At 45.0% G+C, this 19,330-nt stretch overlaps 1 protein-coding gene across 1 annotated transcript in view; it reads right to left on the minus strand.

The window, feature by feature from the left end:
- Window positions 1-1,086: 1,086 nt before the first annotated feature.
- Window positions 1,087-19,330, minus strand: part of kansl1b (KAT8 regulatory NSL complex subunit 1b) — a 273,163-nt gene continuing 254,919 nt past the window's right edge. Inside the window, 2 exon segments of the mRNA XM_038779734.1 lie at window positions 1,087-5,759; window positions 11,694-11,946. Coding sequence (XP_038635662.1) covers window positions 5,541-5,759; window positions 11,694-11,946 — 472 coding nt within the window. The 3' untranslated portion in view covers window positions 1,087-5,540.

Here is a 19,330-nt window from a genome sequence, read left to right on the forward strand (position 1 = left end):
GAGAGACTTGAAATTGAGTGTTTTTGATTTTTTTTCCTTGATAGCAGGGGTAGTTGAGGGGGGTGCTTTTTCTATAACGAGAGTCACTGGTTAGGCCAGCATTTATTGCCCATCCCTAGTTGCCCTTCAGAAGGTGGTAGTGAGTTTCCCTCTTGAATCACTGCAGTTCCTGAGGTATGCTCACAGTGCTATTAGGGAGTTCCAGGATTTTGACCCAGTGACAGTGAAAGAACGGCTAATATATTTCCAAACCAGAATGACGAGTGACTTGGAGGGGAACTTCCAGGTAGTGGGGTTACCAGGTGTCTGCTGCTCTTGTCCTTCTAGATGGTAGTGGGTTTAGAAGATGCTGCCTAAGGAACCTTGATGAGTTTCTGCAGTGCATTTTGCAGATGGTACACACGGCTGCCACTGTTCATTGGTGGTGGGACTGAATAGTTGTGGAAGGGTAGTAATCAGGCATTCTGCTTTGTCTTGGATGGTGTCGAGCTTCTAGTATTGTTGGAGCTGCACTCAACCAAGAAAACAACATGATGTCCTATGTACTACATTTTGAAGCTGTAGTAGTGTGGGTGGATATTGTGTCTGGTGACAGGGGGGTGATGGGAAAGAGAGAAATTGCAGCAGGCGCAAGTGAAATGCTCTAGCTTTGACAATCCGAAGTGTTGGTGTTCGGGAATTCGACACTTGTCGCACAGTTCCCAGCCACTTACCTGAATCACCCACATTGTCACTCTTTGCACAGTTGGTAAAGCTCGCTTCTTAATGACTCAATAATCTGAGAGCAGAATCCAATAGTCGAGTATTTTACTGCAGGAATTGCTACAGTACCGGAGATGGTAATCTTTAGATGAGATGCTGACATCTGGCCTTCTCTGCCTGTCCTGGTGATTTCAATGCACACTAAAGATCCCATGACACTGCTGAGCAGTTCTCCTGGCCAACATTCTTCCCTCAATAAACATCAGCAGTGCATTGCTGCTTTGTGGAAATAAGAGGAACTTATTTCCAAAATAATGAGGCATACTCATTAAAAAAAAACATTAATTCTATCCACGTGATGAATTAATATACCAGCAAATCCAGAAAGTCTTCAACTTTTTTTAATATTTTTTAAAATTTTTAAACTTTTTATAAGCACAGGATGTGCTTAACATTAGGGTTGATTAAGTCATAAAGTCACTGCTTCTCTGCATGAAGAAAAGCCTTCTGTACAGCAAGGACAACTAGAGCCCATACCTCCATACACAGCTTTCAAAAAAGAGAAAATATGTACAAAATAGAACATTTTTACAAGGCTAAGGGGTGCTACAATCAAAGCAGTCAGCTACAATTTTTCTTTAATGTATATAAAAGATCAAAAAAATGATTTTTTTTTTTACACTTTTCAATGACTTTGAGATGGAAATATACAGACAGGCACAAAGCTGACATTGAACTAGCTTTCGACACCATATGGGAAGGAACAGATACAACTGAAGGACAGTTTGAACAATTTTCAAAATGATAGGGGACAATGTTAGAGTGGAGATGGCTGTGTTGTGTCTGCAACACAAACACCAAATATCACTCCTTTATGAAATGCAAATGTAACCCAAGGGTTGCTCCAATAGACTCCACATCCCCTACAACAGTGTACACGACAGTGGGAAAGCAGGCTTCAACATGGCAGGTCGACCTATGGGCAGGTTCAAGTCTACAAGCAATATTCTTATGACTGTGCAAGTTTGAAAATAAGTTGCATGGGAATGGAGATTCAAGTGGGTCCTTCCACATAAACATTTCCTGTTCAGTTTCTACCTTGCCGGCATGGATTTGATGGTGAATGGCCTCCTTTGACAGATGAATCTATGCTACTTCAAACGTACTCTCAAAATTCCATAAATAGATCACTGAAAATCTAGGTTGAGGTATTAACCTATCCATTGCTCGATAAGTACTTGAATACAGATTGCTCTTAGAATAAAACCTGGATTATGCATTTTAAAAGCCTCACAACTCTACAAGATCCAAAAGCAACACTATCCCAATGATAAAGTGACAAGTGGCCCTGGCTGAATAAGCACAAGACAACTCATGAATGCAAACATAAGCCGAATGTAAAAATACTTTGGATTCTCAGCTCAACCAACTGGAGATACAAGTCACACAATGGGACAATCATCAGTGGGTGAATGAAGAGTTTGTATGGTGTAGGCAGGGCATTGGGATGTACAGCCTGACCCAAAATTAAAACCAAGATGGCTGGTTTTTGGGTGCAGTCATGAGCACAGTAAAGTCTAAAAGATAGGAAGGACTGTGACCATATTAACTTACTAACTGCATCTGCATCCATTGATTCAGTTAGAAATCCCAGTTAGAAATCCCAATACTCTAGGTTTGAAAGCAAATATATGGACCAAACTGCACGTGTGCTTTCAGATTGTTTCTTGACAGGGTGAAATTCTGAACAATTGCTAAGATGCATTTAGTTTTTGAGTGAATGGGAGAATGCTTTTTACCAAGCTGTCTGCTTCTGATGTTCCGCATTCACAGAATGCTAAGCACTGAGAAAAGAGGAACATTAGTTGGAACCTAAATATAGGTTAATACTGATCTAGACTCATTCTGTTCAAATCTCCACACAGCTGTGCTACAGAACAGAGGTAAAGTATCCTGCATTATTGGTCACTTGCACATGACACGGTCACACCCACAGGCTACATTTGACAGTCACACTCCGGAAACTGTCTAAAGCTAAATAACTTTTAGCACTCTACAGAAAGCTGAGCAGCAGTTGGATTATTGAATGACACTGCTCAGCCCCAACAAGACCCATCTCTGATTTAAAGTCTTTTCTTTGGCAAATCACAGATTACAACAGGTTTCCCTGATTTTGCTTTTCAGTTCTGAAAATCTCATCACCTTACATCAATCCTCCAACATAAATCTTCCAACATGGATCAATCTGTTCTAATCTCAACAAGTAATAGAGCTTGGGTAAACGCACATTTAAAGTTTATTACCATCACTGTGGCACTGGTTTGTCCAAACTGGGATGTATATGCTGAGTACAGGCAGCTCACAGAGGCAAGCTGTTTGACAGTCTAATTCACAGCTGTGACAGCTGTGCAACAGAAGGAATTGGCCCATTCAGACGGTATACACCACACTCTTCACACAATGCTGTGCTGTGAAGCACAAGCTTTCATACAATTCCCCCCACTCCCATCCCATAATTAAGATAAATGCAAGATGCTTGCCTCATTGCACCCAGCAATCAGGTTGTGGACAAAGTAGTTTCAGATGGTGGATCCCCTGCACCTGTTGCTCTCTCAAGGAAGACAACATACCCTGTCTCCATCCCTCTCCTGACTGGCTCAAAGAACATGGGTTACACCAACCTGTCTCAATCGAGGAGCAGATAAGGCTGCCACACAGTAGTGCAGCTGTCTCCATGCCAGTCTAAACATGTAGAATGGCTGGAACTTGGCAGGGTTTGTTGTTATTGTTGCTTGCCACTTGCTGATCCAGGAATAGGTCGCAGCCACATTCAAATGAAGCTCTGTGCGGTATTCATCTGCAGCAGGCAAGGATGAGTCATTTGCTTCGCTGACCATCTGTTTTAAGGAACAATCGAATCCTGCAGAGTAACCCTTAAAATACACCAAACAGTGGGTAGAGGGATTCTTCCCTCATATGACTGGCTTTAGAAGTTCTACATTAGGTGGAAGTCAATGCCCATCAGTGATCGATATTTTGTGTCAACAGCTGCCCCTTTTCCCCCAATATCACATTATAGAGGTCTGTGTTTAATACAAATCTCTATCGTCAGATAATGGAAAACAAGGATACTGAAATAAGGTAGCACTTAAGATGGAGCATCTCCAACCTTCACAAATCTTATCCAAGAGTAAGGGAAATACTCCTGTTCAAAAGGAGGAGATGAGTGTGTATAATTCCAGAAAGCTAGAGTCTGTTCCATTTACACTGGCTCCCAGAAAATATCACAATTCCACCACAGAATTGGGGGTGTTAGTCGAGGTTCAAATCCCATCCCTCAACATTAACAGCCTGCAGGTCAGACAGGTGGGTGAAGAATTGATAATAAATGCATGACAGATGATGAAATCAGCAGCTGTTTTGGGGGAGATATTATGACAGGTCTTCATCGAAACCAACTCTTCTCATTCAGATGCGCTGTGGCCTGCTGTGTATTTGTGCTTTTCTACTCTTCCCCTTTTAGGGTGTTACTTTTACAGTACAGCCTCTGGGCAGCAATATTCTCTTCGCTTTAAAAATCGCATTTTAAACAATCTCCCAAGTTGGCCCTAGTTTTGTATGCAGCTGGAATCAAAATGTTTTACATAAATTGCTGCAGCCCCTCATTCCTGTACTACAGCCCCTCATTAACTCAATATCCTCAAAAAATACTAAAGGAACTGTCTGAAGATTCAAGCAGAATGGAACTACATATGGAGAAAATGAAATCTTTGATTATTTCAGCATAGAATACACTGCTCAGCACAACTTACTACCAGCAATTCAGATGTGCTGATTGTCTGTCGTGAGAACATGAGCTGCCCCCACCTTCACAGCTCCCTTCAAGAAGACCACAACGGCTGACACCTCCTTTAACACAAGTGAGGTGAAGCAGCTGCAAAGGTACTAAGCTGTCTAAAGCAGATGGTTATTTGTGATGATACAAATGGAATGCTTTCTGTACATTTATTGCCATTTCAGCCTTGTTCCTACAGGCACCTGAGACATACATAACACCTGAACCCCATTGGGATTTGACCACAAGTCTTTAAAGTTGCTAACTCGGAACCGAACATCTGATTCCAGGCTGCCACTCTGCAGCAGGTCTGAAGCAAAATGCAGAAACCAGGAAAGAGCCATTAGCAGCATGGATCCAACTGTCCAAACCATTCAGAACGACACAGCAATCTTCTTCCCCCTTTGAACATAGATCGCTCAGGAAATGCTCATGACCATGACATTCAGCAACTCACCAAGTCTAGAATTAATTTAATATAAAACTCTGTGGGGTCTGTTAAATTTAATCCTCTGGGTGGGACTGCTGGCCAAGGTGCACTTTGGTTGCTGCTTCCTCCATAGCTCAAAGTAGGAAGTGATACAGGTTCTTTTTCAAAAGAGTGAAACATTTAGTCATCGTAGCCACCGACAAAAAAATGGCAAAACAGAAACAAAAACGATTACGAAACAGGACTGCTTTTAAACATTAATGTCTATGTGCTCCACTGTTGATTTATGAAATCGATAATCACTACACGCAACCAAATGAAGTTAGCAACTTTGTTTACAGGTCTACTGATATAGCCCAATACCCGAAATATCAGTCAATCCAGCTTTTGCCCTAGAATCTAACATAACCAAACTAACCTCTTCATCGTGATAACTGTGGCCGGTGACAAAAAGTTTAATCTAAGAAAGCTATCTAAAATGGACTCTAAATTCACTAAAAACTGTGAATTTTGTTTGGGTGATGTTTGAATATCAAACGTCAAGAACAAAGCGTAGTTGTCACTAAATTTTGTTTATGTGTGTGTGAACCGCAAAGGTACAGAATGTCTCTGTTTGTCATTGTGTTGAACCGAGGGCAGTGCACCACTCTCTGACTCCTTGCTTCCTCTGCTGCTTCCAGATGATCGGCGACTGTTTCTGGTCTGTCTGTGGCTGGTTTCAGTTCGACTCTCACGTTCAGTCCCAGGATCAAAAGCCAGTGGGAATGTTCGCTTCTCCCATGGTTGAACAGTCTGGAATGAATTACAGAGACTCTAATTACAGGCACAACACAGTATTCTGCCATTATACATACTCATCAGGATAGTCCAATTACCTTTCACTCTTGTCCACCCTGGTCAAGTGGGTACAGTAAGAAGTCTTACAACACCAGGTTAAAGTCCAACAGATTTGATTCAAACACGAGCTTTCGGAGCGCAGCTCCTTCCTCAGGTGAAGGAAGGAAGGAGGAAGGAGCTGCGCTCCGAAAGCTCGTGTTTGAATCAAACCTGTTGGACTTTAACCTGGTGTTGTAAGACTTCTTACTGTGCTCACCCCAGTCCAACGCCGGCATTTCCACATCCTGGTCAAGTGGGACAAAGCTTTATTTTTTTAAGCACCCTGTGTAAAATATGCTACATACAAAGGCTTTAGAGATTTGTGCTAAAGCTATGACATAAATCATGAGCTGAATTTGGACAGGGGTAGTGCAACCCGGATTGCAAAATTCATCCAAGACTTTAGAATGTCAAATGTTTGAAATGCCATGAAGGTCTTTTTAATTTATTGTTTTAAGAGATCTGGGCATCACTGACAAGAGCAGCATTTATTGCCCCTCCCTCACTGCCCTTGAACTGAGTGCTTTGCTGGACCATTTCAGGGGCAGTTAAGAGTCACCCATATTGCTGTGGGTCTGGAGTCATATGTAGGCCAGACCAGTTAAGGACAGCAGATTTCCTTCCATCAAGGACATTACTGAACCAGATGGGTTTTCTTTTTTTTTTTGCAACAATCAACAATGGTTCCATGGTGACCATTACTGAAACTGGCTTTACATTTCAGATTTTATTAACGGAATTTACATTGCACCAGCTGCCGTGTCCCCTGGGAATTAACCTGGGTCTCTGGATTTCTAGTCCAGGGACATTACCACTACATCACCATCTTCCGACTGAAAATGGCAATGTAGAGGGAGCTTTACTCTGTATCTAACTCTCGCTGTTTTGCCTCGGAGTATTTGATCAGCATAGGAGGCTGTACTCTGCCTAACCTGTGTTGAACATGATGGTGCAGTCTCAAACAGAAAGCTGAGGGGAGTTTGGTGATTTGCTAAGTAGAAGGGCTCATCAGAGAGCAGGAATGAGGACAACATCCTGATACTGAGCATGATCTTGTTGCATGATCTCATCAAAACTAACAGACAGAAATTCTCAGTGTTAGCTCTCCAGAAAGAGGTTTGTATTTATCCTCGATCAGATGTGTTATTGGATGGGCTTCTGGGTCCTTCCTGCTCCCAATGATAGTCTTGGTTAGCCTAACAGATGGAAGGAATAGACCAGGTTCAAAATTTCACTCTGCATGTATTGTCACAATATGGCACTTATCCAGCTTCAGTGTTTGGATGCACTCTACAGCTCTACCCAAATAAACAGATAAAGTTCCCACGCTATAATAATTCAACTTGTATCAGCTATCAGCATAACATTATGACACAGGAAGCAGCCATGCTGGTTCTGCGAAAGAGAAATTGTCCCCCTATCCCATACTCTTTCAATGATTTATCCATTTCCCTTTTACATCTCATGGATTCTACTTCCACCATTGTTTCTCTAATGCATTCCATGTCCTAACGATCCCTTGTGGAAAAGAAAATCCTAACTTCATGCTTCTCTTTGGTGATTTGAAGTTTACGTGCTGACTGCGAACCAGTGGAAGTAATCTTTTGCCTAGTGTATGTCATTAAAAACCTTTAGTTCTTTTAACACTTCCAATTGTCTCATATTCTTGGTTCTAGTCTAAAATATAACCTCAGATCAGATAGAATCATAGAATTTCACTGTACAGAAGGATATTCGGCCCATCGTGTTTGCACTGGCACCGAAAAAAAACTATCAGTGAATCGTTTCTGCATCTTTTCTATGGTCTTACATACATGGATACATAGAAGATAGGAGCAGGTGGAGGCCTTTTGGCCCTTCGAGCCTGCTCCGCCATTCATCACAATCATGGCCGATCATCCATTTCACCAACCTCCCCTTTGTTCTTTCGACTGATAATCAGGTTGTCTGCTCATTCCCCATTCACCGTCTCCATGAAACAACCTTTCATGGCTAATTCAATATCTTTCATCATTTTGGCAATACCTACTCTTTAGCTACTAGTTTTTATTTTTAAAGTAGCTTCTTGACAACTGTAAAGTCTCATCCCTGATATAGTTCTAAGCGTTCCACCACCTCCTTTAAATAGCTGCAATGTTGCCATGTGTCCAGAACCACACATGAAACTTTATAACAAAGAGCAATACAGTAAAGGAACAGGCCCTGCGGCCTTCCAAGCCTGCACCGATCACCTGCCCTATCTAAACCAACCACCTGTATCCTTCTATACCCCATCTGTTCATGTGCCTATCCAGGTAAGTCTTAAAGATCGCTAACGTATCTGCCTCAACCACCTCACTTGGCAGTGCAGTCCAGGCCACCACCACCCTCTGTGTAAAAACTTCCCCCGCACTTCACCACTGAACCTGTCCCCTCTCACCTTGAACTTGTGCCCCCTTGTAATTGTCAATTCCGTCCTGGGAAAAAACCTCCAACTGTTCACCCTATCTAGACCCCTAATAATTTTATAAACTTCTATCAGGTCGCCCCTCACCCTCTGTCTCTCTAGGGAGATCAATCCCAGTTTATTCAATCTCTCCTCATGGCTAATACCCTCCATACTAAGCAATATCCTGGTAAACCTTTTCTGTACTCTCTCCAAAGCTTCCACATCCTTCTGGTAGTACAGTGACCAGAATTGGACACAGTATTCCAAATGTGGTCGAACCAACGTTCTATATAACTGTAACATAATTTTCGAGCTTTTATACTCGATACCCTGTCCTATGAAGGCAAGCATGCCATATGCTTTCTTTACCACCATTTCCACCTGTTGCTGCCACTTTTAAGGATCTGTGGACCTGCACGCCCAGATCTCTGTCTCTATGCTTCTGATGGTTCTGCCATTTATTTTATAGCTCCCACCTGAATTCGATCTACCAAAATGCATCAACTCGCATTTGTCCGGGTTAAATTCCATCAGCCATTTCTCTGCCCAGGTTTGCAGCCTATCTATATCCTGTTGTATTCTCTGACAATCTTAGAACATAGAACATAGAACAGTACAGCACAGAACAGGCCCTTCGGCCCTCAATGTTGTGCCGAGCCATGATCACCCTACTCAAACCCACGTATCCACCCTATACCCGTAACCCAACAACCCCCCCTTAACCTTACTTTTATTAGGACACTACGGGCAATTTAGCATGGCCAATCCACCTAACCCGCACATCTTTGGACTGTGGGAGGAAACCGGAGCACCCGGAGGAAACCCACGCACACAGGGGGAGGACGTGCAGACTCCACACAGACAGTGACCCAGCCGGGAATCGAACCTGGGACCCTGGAGCTGTGAAGCATTTATGCTAACCACCATGCTACCCTGCAGCCCTTCACTTCATCACTATCCGCAACTCCTGCAATGTTAGCATCGTCCGCAAACTTGCTAATCAGGCCCATTACGTTTTCTTCCAAGTCATTTATATATTATAAACAGCAGAGGTCGCAGTACTGATCCCTGCGGACACCACTATTTACAGACCTCCATTCAGAAAAACACCCTACCACTGCTTCCCTGTCTTCTATGGCCAAGCCAGTTCTGAATCCATCCAGCTAGTTCACTCCTGACCCCAGGTGATCTAATCTTTTGCATCAGCCTGCCATGAGGAACCTTATCAAATGCTTTACTAAAGATCATGGAAACAACATCCTCAGCCCTTCCCTCGTCAATCATCTTTATCACCTCCTCAAACAATTCAATCAAATTAATGAGACATGACCTTCCTTTTTCAAAACCATGCTGTCTGTTGCTAATAAGACCATTCACCCCCAAACATAGATCCTGGGCGAGAATCTCCGAAATGGAGGCAGAGTGTCCGCGCCATCGTGAACGCCTTCGTGAAAACGGGCAGGGGCACTACCGCTTCTGGCCTCCACAGGGGGCCAGCACGGTGCTGGAGCGGTAATGCCACTCCAGCCTCCCTTCCTGGCGACAACTGGGCGCTGTGCGAACCCGCGCATGCACGGGGGACTTCCTCCATGCGCCGGCCCCGACGCAACATAGCGTGGGGGTTCAGGGGCCGGCCGTGTCCAAAGATGTGCAGGTTAGGTGGATTGGCCATGATAAATTGCCCTTAGTGTCCAAAATTGCCCTTAGTGTTGGGTGGGGTTACTGGGTTATGGGGATAGGGTGAAGTTGTTGACCTTGGGTAGGGTGCTCTTTCCAAGAGCCGGTGCAGACCCGATGGGCTGAATGGCCTCCTTCTGCACTGTAAATTCTATGAAAAAATAGGGCCGGGGCTGGAGAGGCCAGCCCGCCGATTGGTGGGCCCCGATCGCGGGCCAGACCCCATCGGAGTCCCCCCCCAAAAGGCCGCCCTCCCTGGGAACTCTGCGCGCAGGTGTGGACGGCGCCGGCGGGACTCTACTGTTTCCGCACGGCCACTCGGCCCATCAAGGCTGGAGAATCGGCGACCCGGCCGCGGAAAGTGGCCCGCCCCTGCGCCAACACAAATGGCACCGATTCTCCGCACCTCTGCGTTGGGGCGTCGTGGCGCAGTTTCGGCGATACTCCGGCCCGGCGCGGGGCCTGGAGAATCCCGTCCCCTATCTCTGAGAATCTTTTCCAACAATTTCACTATCATGGTCAAATCAATATTTTGTACAAATTCAGCATTTTTCTCTTGTTTTTCTCAATTGTGGTTCAGCGGTTGCACTTGGACATAAGTCAGAAAGTTGTGGATTCACATCACAATCTAGAGATTTAAACACAATTTGGTTTACCACAGTGTGGTACTGAGGGAGTGCTATATTGTCTGACTCTCACTCAGATGAGATATTAAACTGCCCTCTTCAATGCGTTTGAAAGATCACTGCGCCATTTGAAAAGAGCAGGGATGTTTTCCTTGGTATCTTAACCAACATGCAAAGAACAGTAGAGCACGCAATCTATCATGTCGGTGCCAGTTCTAGCCAATCAGTCCTATAGATCAAATTACCAATAAATTATCTAGTCATTTCCCTCATTGATGACTGTGGGATATTGGTTAGAAATTGGCTATGCGAGAAACACTATATAAAACTCAAACTCTTTCTTCATTTCATGTTCAATGCTGCTGTGTACAGAACTTATTTATCTTCATGGCATTTCTTTCCTATCTGCGTTCCTAGATGAGATCAATCTCTCTGCCGTTCTGAATCTTACCATTTAATTTTGCTGCTCTATTTTGCACAATGCATCTCATATGGTTCTGCGCCTATCTGCCCAGTTGTCTTGGACCGATGAATTCTTCCTCAGTTTGCCCTGCCCTCTAACTTAGGATGAGCAGTAAATTTCAGTCTCATTGCTGGTGTCTTTGTGTAAACCAAAGCAGCCTCAGAACTGATCACCAGGGCACCAGTATACCTGCACCCACCAATCTGAAGAAACCCCACTGTTTCACTTCAATCATGTGGGGACCCCATGACCAATGTTTCATGAGTCTCAGACACAACAGTTACCAAATGTCATTGAAAATCTACATGTACAACATTCATTTTGTCCATGGATTGTAATTTCTGTAAAAATGCAAATTAGCCAAGGATGTTGTGTCCTTCACAAATCAATGCCCACAGCCCTTGAACAACCCAAATCAAACAAAGACTAACTGCCTTGTAATTTTCTAGTTCAACTTGTTCTCCCTTCTTAACCAAGCCATCAACATCTACCACCCTGTCCTTCCACTGAATACCTGCTTCATCTGGTCCTGGTGATCATGGGACAATAAAGCACTGGCCATGAATGGGTGCCTTTAACTCGAATAACTTGATGTCAGACAACAGGTCAGTTGGATGTATAAGATATTTCACTCTGGTTTGACTGCTCATTCTCACCTGTTCCTCGTGGCCAATATCTGGGGTTGAACATCGTGTATCCTCATTTGAAGCCCGTCCAGCGCTCTCTCGAGAAAGAGAGGAATAAAACGTGTCTGGGCTGACTGGAGGTGCAGAAGGGCTGCAAGGTGAAGGTGTGAGGGGTAAATCTCCAAGACTGTGGAAGCTGACATCAGGGGAAGCAGGTTGAGGGGTCGAAGGATTTGTGTTACCGGGCTGAGGGGTGGAATGTTCATCTGTTGATTTGTAAGATCTGTGGTTTTGGAAATAAAAAAAACTTTATCATATCACAATCGCTCCATCCACAAGAAAGATGCTGACTCTGTCAGTCAAAGGATGAGTGTGAAATCCAGGCATTCAATTGTGCAACATTAAGAAAAATACTTCTGGTTCAAAAAGATATAGAAAATAACTTGAAAATAAAACAGCCATTATAAAAAATAAGGTTGAGAGAAAACAACATCAAGGCAAAGGTTCTATTTCCCAATTGAAAGTTTGATACAATAATGCAAGTAGCAAAAAACACAAATTCAACTGAAAAGGTTGACATAGTGGCTATCACCAAGATCTGGCTACAAGCTGGGCGAGACTAAATATTTCAGGTTATAAAGGTTGCAAGGGAAATGGAAAAGCAGTAGCATCAAGGGATATTATTACAGCATTATTGAGAATATATGAGTAAGCTGGCTGTAGATATGCTATAGATAGAATTGAGGAATAGAAAAGGACACAAGAGTTAAGAGTTTACTGGAGAACTTCAGCAGTGATAAAAGAGCAGAATGCAGAGAAGCTTGTCGCAAAAACAGAAATTATAACGGGAGACTTTAGTTATCACATAGGCTTGGGGAGTCGCAGTAGAATAACTCATGTCCCAAAGGCACCAATCTTGTGAGGGTACATGGCATCATTCTGGAATATTATTCTGGAATAATATGTTCTTGAACCAACAAGAGAACAGGGCACACCAGGTTTGGTCCTGAATTAATCAATAATCTAATGGCCAGGGTAGCAGCTGGCAATGCCCACAATTATTGAATTTGATATTAGGGGCAGGATTCTCCCCTACCCGGGGGGGCGGTCCCAGCGCCGAGGAGCGGCGTGAACCACACTGGCGTCGGGCCGCCCCAAAGGTGCGGAGGGGCTAGGCCCTTCCCGGAGTGGTTTGCGCACCGCCGGCCAGCGAGGAAGGGGCTTGGTGCCATGGCAACTGGCACCGAAGGGCTTCCGCATGCGCGGGAGCGCCAGTGTGTGCTGGCGTCATCCCCGCGCATGCACAGAGGCATCGTTTCTGCACCGGCAATGGCGGACCTCTACAGTCGCCGGTGCGGAATAGAGTGCCCCCACTGCACAGGCCCGCCTGCGGATCGATAGGCCCCGATCGCGGGCCAGGCCACCGTGGGGGCACTTCTCGGGGCCCGATCCCCCCTGAACCCCAGAGGTCGCTCACGCCGTTAGGTTCTGCCAATAAGGACCTACACCAATTTACGCCGGTAGGGCCGGCAAAAACTCTGCTCATCGCAGGCCGGAGAATCACCCGGCGATTCCCGGTGATTCTCCGACCCGGCGGGGGGGGTCGGAGAATCCCACCCTAGGTTTGAGAAGGAGGAGGAATCAAGAACCAAGTTTTGAATTGATTCTGGAAGGATGAGTCAGAAAATGACCACAACAGACCGAAGAGAACTACAAAGGGAGAAAATTCGGGATGATCACAAGACAATGATCAAAAAATAAGACTGGTGTGTACCTCAAGAGGAGGAAAGTTAATTTGTAATTAAACAACCGTGGCCAACAAGGAAAGTGAGAGATGTACAAACTCAAAAGGCCTTAAACAAAGCAGAGAACAGAAGAGATTCTGTACAATGGGCAATATATAAAGAGCAAGAGGTTACAAAATAAAATCAGTTTCAGACAGAATAGCACAGGAGACTATTCAGCCCATCAGATCCATGGAGGCTCTTCGATACGCAGTTCACTTAGTCCTCCTTTCGCATTCAAATATTTAGTCAATGCTCCTTTGAAGGTTCCTACTGAATCTATATACACCTCACATCAGGCGGTGTGTGGACTGCAAATCGTAACCACCCATTGCTTAATAAAGTCTGAGGAAGGAACAGTGCTCTGAAAGCTCGTGTTTGAAACAAACCTGTTGGACTTTAACCTGATGTTGTAAGACTTCTTACTGTGCTCACCCCAGTCCAACACCAGCATCTCCACATCATGGCTAATTTTATAATGTCCCAATCCATTGTCTCACAAGTGTGGATTTTGATCAACCATGAGCCCACCCATTCCACCAGTCTGTTTGCCTTCTTGAAGCTTATTCCCATCCTCATTGTTTATTATATTTTTTTTTTAACATTAGAGAACCCACTTATTTCTTTTTCCAATTAATGGGCAATTTTGCATGGCGAATTCACCTACCCTGCACATCTTTGGGTTGTGGGAGGTGAGACCCACACAGACACGGTGAGAATGTGCAAACTCTACACAGACAGTGACCCACATATTGACATTGTGTACCCTGTGTTGCTCTATTGTATATTTTCTTTTATTTTATTTTCATGTACTAAATGACCTGTTTGAGCTGCTCGCAGAAAAATATTTTTCACTGTACCTCGGTACACGTGACAATAAACAAATCCATCCATGCTGCTACTGCCCCTTTAGTTTTGCTAACAAGCTAGTGATATACTTTATACAACGTCTTTCCAAAGTTCTTATCTACATGAACTGCACTGTCCTCAACTACCCGCCCCGCTAACTCATCAAAAATATCAATCAAGTTAACACAGCACAATTTGCCCTCAACACGTATGAGCATTCGCCCCTTTATTTGTCCATGTTTGTTTCTATGTTTGCATCATTGTTTCTAAAATCGACTCTTGCACTGCTGTTAAACTGACTGGCCTGTGATTGTCAGCTTCATCCTTTCGCCGTTCTCTGAACAACGGTGTAATCCTCCAGTCCTCTAGCACCATCGCTGTGTCACAGAAGGATTAGAAGATTGTGGCCAGGTGTGACTTTTTACTTTCGTAAGCATCTTCGGATATATCTGATCCAGGCTGGGTGACTTACCTAATTTACATGCTACACTGTATCTAGAAGGTGGTTTGTGGAGGAGCTGTTGTCAAGTGACAGTTAAACCCCAAACACTTCTTCAGTGTTTCCCTCCCTACCTACTCCTCTAACCAAAAAAAAAAACAATCACTGTAAAGATCCCAGCCGAATAAAGATCAAGTGGGAGACTCGAGGGCAGGTAGAAGTAGAAAGAAGTTGAACCGTGACGTCACAGCCTGCAGGTATGTGATTGGCTGGTGACTGGTAAGTAGTTTTTCTTTTCCCTGAGGTGTTCTCATGCGGGGTTGCTGAGTGACTGCTTGCTGAGAAGGGGAGTAAATTTTTAAAAAACTTACTGTTGGGAGTTTCCAGCTGAATCAAGTCGGAGTGAGGACAGAGTGACTGCTGGGTAAGTAGTAAAGATTTAAATTGTTTGCGCAGGCCCATAACAGCTGATTGCTGTTCCCATCTGGGGCGCAGTGGTTGCAGGTTAAGTGTTTTATTTTTACCTGAATTTAATTGGGCAGTTCCTAAACCCGAGACACTACACTTGTAGTGTCCCCCACATTTCCACCTTATCTAACATAAGGGGTAGAGTGAATAACAGGTAAGCGCTTTCTTTCTTTTGTTATATCTAGAGGGGATGTCAGGGAAGGCAATGCAATGTTTCTCCTGCAGAATGTTTGAGGTGAGGGACACCATCAGTGTCCCTGCTGATTTCACCTGTGGGTACCCATCTGCAGCTCCTCAGAAACCACGTTAGGGAACTGGAGCTGGAGCTGGATGAACTTCGGATCATTCGGGAGGCAGAGGTGGTCATAGATAGTAGCTTCAGGGATGTAGTTACTCCAAAGAATCAAGATGGGTGACGGTGAGAGGGGCTGGGAGGAAGCAGTCAGTGCAGGGATCCTCTGTGGTCGTTCCCCATAGTAACAAGTATACCGCTTTGGATACTGTTGAGGGGGATGACCTACCAGTGGTAAGCCACGGTGAACGGATCTCCAGCACGGAGTCCATCCCTGTGGTTCAGAAGGGAAGGAGGGAGAGCAGTAGAGCAATAGTTATTAGGGACTCGATAGTTAGAGGGACAGATAGACGGTTCTGTGGCAACAAAAGAGACTCACGGATGGTATGTTGCCTCCCGGGTGCAGGGTCCGTGACATCTCGGACCGTGTTTTCAGAATCCTTAAGGGGGAGGGGGAACAGTCACAAGTGGTATATATCGGTACCAACGACATAGGTAAGAGAAGGACGGGGATTAAAAACAGGAATTTTGGGAGCTAGGGTGGAAGCAGAGAGCCAGGACAAACCATACTCCCATCTTGGTTTGTTGCCGGTGCCACGTGCTAGCGAGGTGAGGAACAGGGAGAGACTGCAGATAAACACGCAGCTGCAGGGATGGTGTAGGAAGGAGGGTTTCAGTTACGTGGATAATTGGAGCACATTCTGGGGAAGGTGGGACCTGTACAGACAGGACGGTTTGCACCTGAACCAGAGGGGCACCAATATCCTGGGAGGGAAATTTGCTACGGCTCTTCGGGGGGGGGGGGGGGGGGGGGGGGGGGGGTTAAACTAATTTGGCAGGGGGATTGGAAAACGAGCTTTAGTCCAGAAGCCAGTGTTGAGAGTAGTGAGGTACTGAGGAGGGTATCAAGGTCGCAGGAGTGTACCGGCAGACAGAAAGGTGGGTTTAAGTGTGTCTATTTCAATGCAAGGAGCATCCGGAATAAGATAGGTGAACTTGGAGCGTGGATTGGTACTTGGGACTACGATGTTGTGGTCATTACTGAGACATGGTTAGAACAGGGACAGGAATGGTTGTTGGAAGTTCCGGGGTATGGATGTTTCAGTAAATGTAGGGAAGGTGGTAAAAGAGGTGGAGGAGTAGCATTGTTAATCAAGGATAGTTTAACGGCTGCAGAAAGGCAGTTCGAAGGGGATCTGCCTACTGAGGTAATATGGGCCGAAGTTAGAAATAGGAAAGGAGCGGTCACGTTGGTAGGAGTTTTCTATAGGCACCCAAATAGTAATAGAGATGTGGGGGAAGAAATTGCAAAACAGATTATGGATAGGTGTGGAGGTCTCAGGGTAGTTGTCATGGGTGACTTTAACTTTCCAAATATTTACTGGAACGTCTATAGGTCGAACAGTTCGGATGGGGCATTTTTTGTACAGTGTGCGCAGGAGGGTGCCACAGTATGTGGATAGGCCGACAAGAGGGGAGGGTGGGGGGGGGGGGCACATTGGATTTGGTACTGGGTAATGAACCGGGCCAAGTGTTAGATTTGTTTGTGGGAGAGCACTTTGGAGATAGTGGCCACAATTCACTATCTTTCATAGTGGTGTCTTTCACTATTGCAATGGAGAGGGATAGGGCCATACAGCAGGGCAAGGTTTATGATTGGAGGAGGGGTAATTATGATGAGATTGGGCAAGAATTAGGAAGCATAAGATGGGAACAGAAACTGTCAGTTGAAAAGTGGAGCTTGTTCAAGGAACAAATACTGTGTGCCCTTGCTAGGTATGTCCCTGTCAGGCAGGCAGGAAATGGCCGTGTGAGGGAACCATGGTTCACAAAAGAGGCTGAATGTCTTGTCAAGAGGGAAAACGAAGCGTATGTAAGGATGAGAAAACAAGGTTCAGTTGGGTTGCAAGGTAGCAAGGAATGAGCTTAAAGGGCTTAGGAGAGCTAGGAGGGGGCATGAGAAGTCCTTGGCGGGTCGGATCAAGGAAAACCCCAAGGCTTTTTACTCTCATGTGAGAAATAAAAGAATGACCAGGGTGAGGTTAGGGCCGGTCAAGGACAGTAGTTGGGAACTTGTGCATGGAGTCAGAAAAGATAGGAGAGGCGTTGAATGAATACATCAGTGTTCACCAAGGAGAGGGGCCATGTTTTTGAGGATGAGAGTGTGATACAGGTGGATAGGCTGGAGGAGGTAGATGTTTCGAGGAAGGATGTATTAACAATTTTGAAAAACCTTAGGGTCGACAAGTCCTCTGGGCCAGATGGGGTTTAAACTAATTCAGCAGGGGCATGGGAACCTGGATTGTAGTTTTGGGGTACGGGAGATTGAGAGTATAGAGGTCAGGAGCACAGATTTGACTTCGCAGGAGGGTGCCAGTGTTCAGGTAGGTGGTTTGAAGTGTGTCTACTTCAATGCCAGGAGTATACGAAATAAGGTAGGGGAACTGGCAGCATGGGTTGGTACCTAGGACTTCGACGTTGTGGCCATTTCAGAGACATGGATAGAGCAGGGACAGGAATGGTTGTTGCAGGTTCCGGGGTTTAGGTGTTTTAGTAAGCTCAGAGAAGGGGGCAAAAGAGGGGGAGGTGTGGCGCTGCTAGTCAAGGACAGTATTACGGTGGCGGAAAGGATGCTAGATGGGGACTCATCTTCTGAGGTAGTATGGGCTGAGGTTAGAAACAGGAAAGGAGAGGTCACCCTGTTGGGAGTTTTCTATAGGCCACCTAATAGTTCTAGGGATGTAGAGGAAAGGATGGCGAAGATGATTCTGGAAAAGAGCGAAAGTAACAGGGTAGTTGTTATGGGAGACTTTAACTTTCCAAATATTGACTGGAAAAGATATAGTTCGAGTACATTAGATGGGTCGTTCTTTGTACAATGTGTGCAGGAGGGTTTCCTGACACAATATGTTGACAGGCCAACAAGAGGCGAGGCCACATTGGATTTGGTTTTGGGTAATGAACCAGGCCAGGTGTTAGATCTGGAGGTAGGTGAGCACTTTGGAAACAGTGACCATAATTCGGTGACCTTTACGTTAGTGATGGAAAGGGATAAGTATACCCCGCAGGGCAAGAGTTATAGCTGGGGGAAGGGCAATTATGATGCCATTAGACATGACTTAGGATGTGTTGGTTGGAGAAGTAGGCTGCAAGGGTTGGGCACACTGGATATGTGGAGCTTGTTCAAGAACAGCTATTGCATGTTCTTGATAAGTACGTACCAGTCAGGCAGGGAGGAAGGGGTCGAGCGAGGGAACCGTGGTTTACCAAAGAAGTGGAATCTCTTGTTAAGAGGAAGAAGGAGGCCTATGTGAAGATGAGGCATGAAGTTTCAGTTGGGGCGCTTGATAGTTACAAGGAAGCGAGGAAGGATCTAAAGAGAGAGCTGAGACGAGCAAGGAGGGGACATGAGAAGTCTTGGCAGGTAGGATCAAGGAAAACCCAAAAGCTTTCTATAGGTATGTCAGGAATAAAAGAATGACTAGGGTAAGAGTAGGGCCAGTCAAGGACAGTGGTGGGAAGTTGTGTGTGGAGGCTGAGGAGATAAGCGAGATACTAAATGAATACTTTTCGTCAGTATTCACACAGGAAAAAGATAATATTGTGGAGGAGAATGCTGAGACCCAGGCTATTAGAATAGATGGCATTGAGGTGCGTAGGGAAGAAGTGTTGGCAATTCTGGACAAGGTGAAAATAGATAAGTCCCTGGGGCCGGATGGGATTTATCCTAGGATTCTCTGGGAAGCCAGGGAAGAGATTGCTGAGCCTTTGGCTTTGATTTTTAGGTCATCATTGGCTACAGGAATAGTGCCAGAGGACTGGAGGATAGCAAATG

The sequence above is a fragment of the Scyliorhinus canicula genome, chromosome 19, assembly GCF_902713615.1.
Source record: "Scyliorhinus canicula chromosome 19, sScyCan1.1, whole genome shotgun sequence".
Taxonomy (NCBI): Eukaryota; Metazoa; Chordata; class Chondrichthyes; order Carcharhiniformes; family Scyliorhinidae; genus Scyliorhinus; species Scyliorhinus canicula.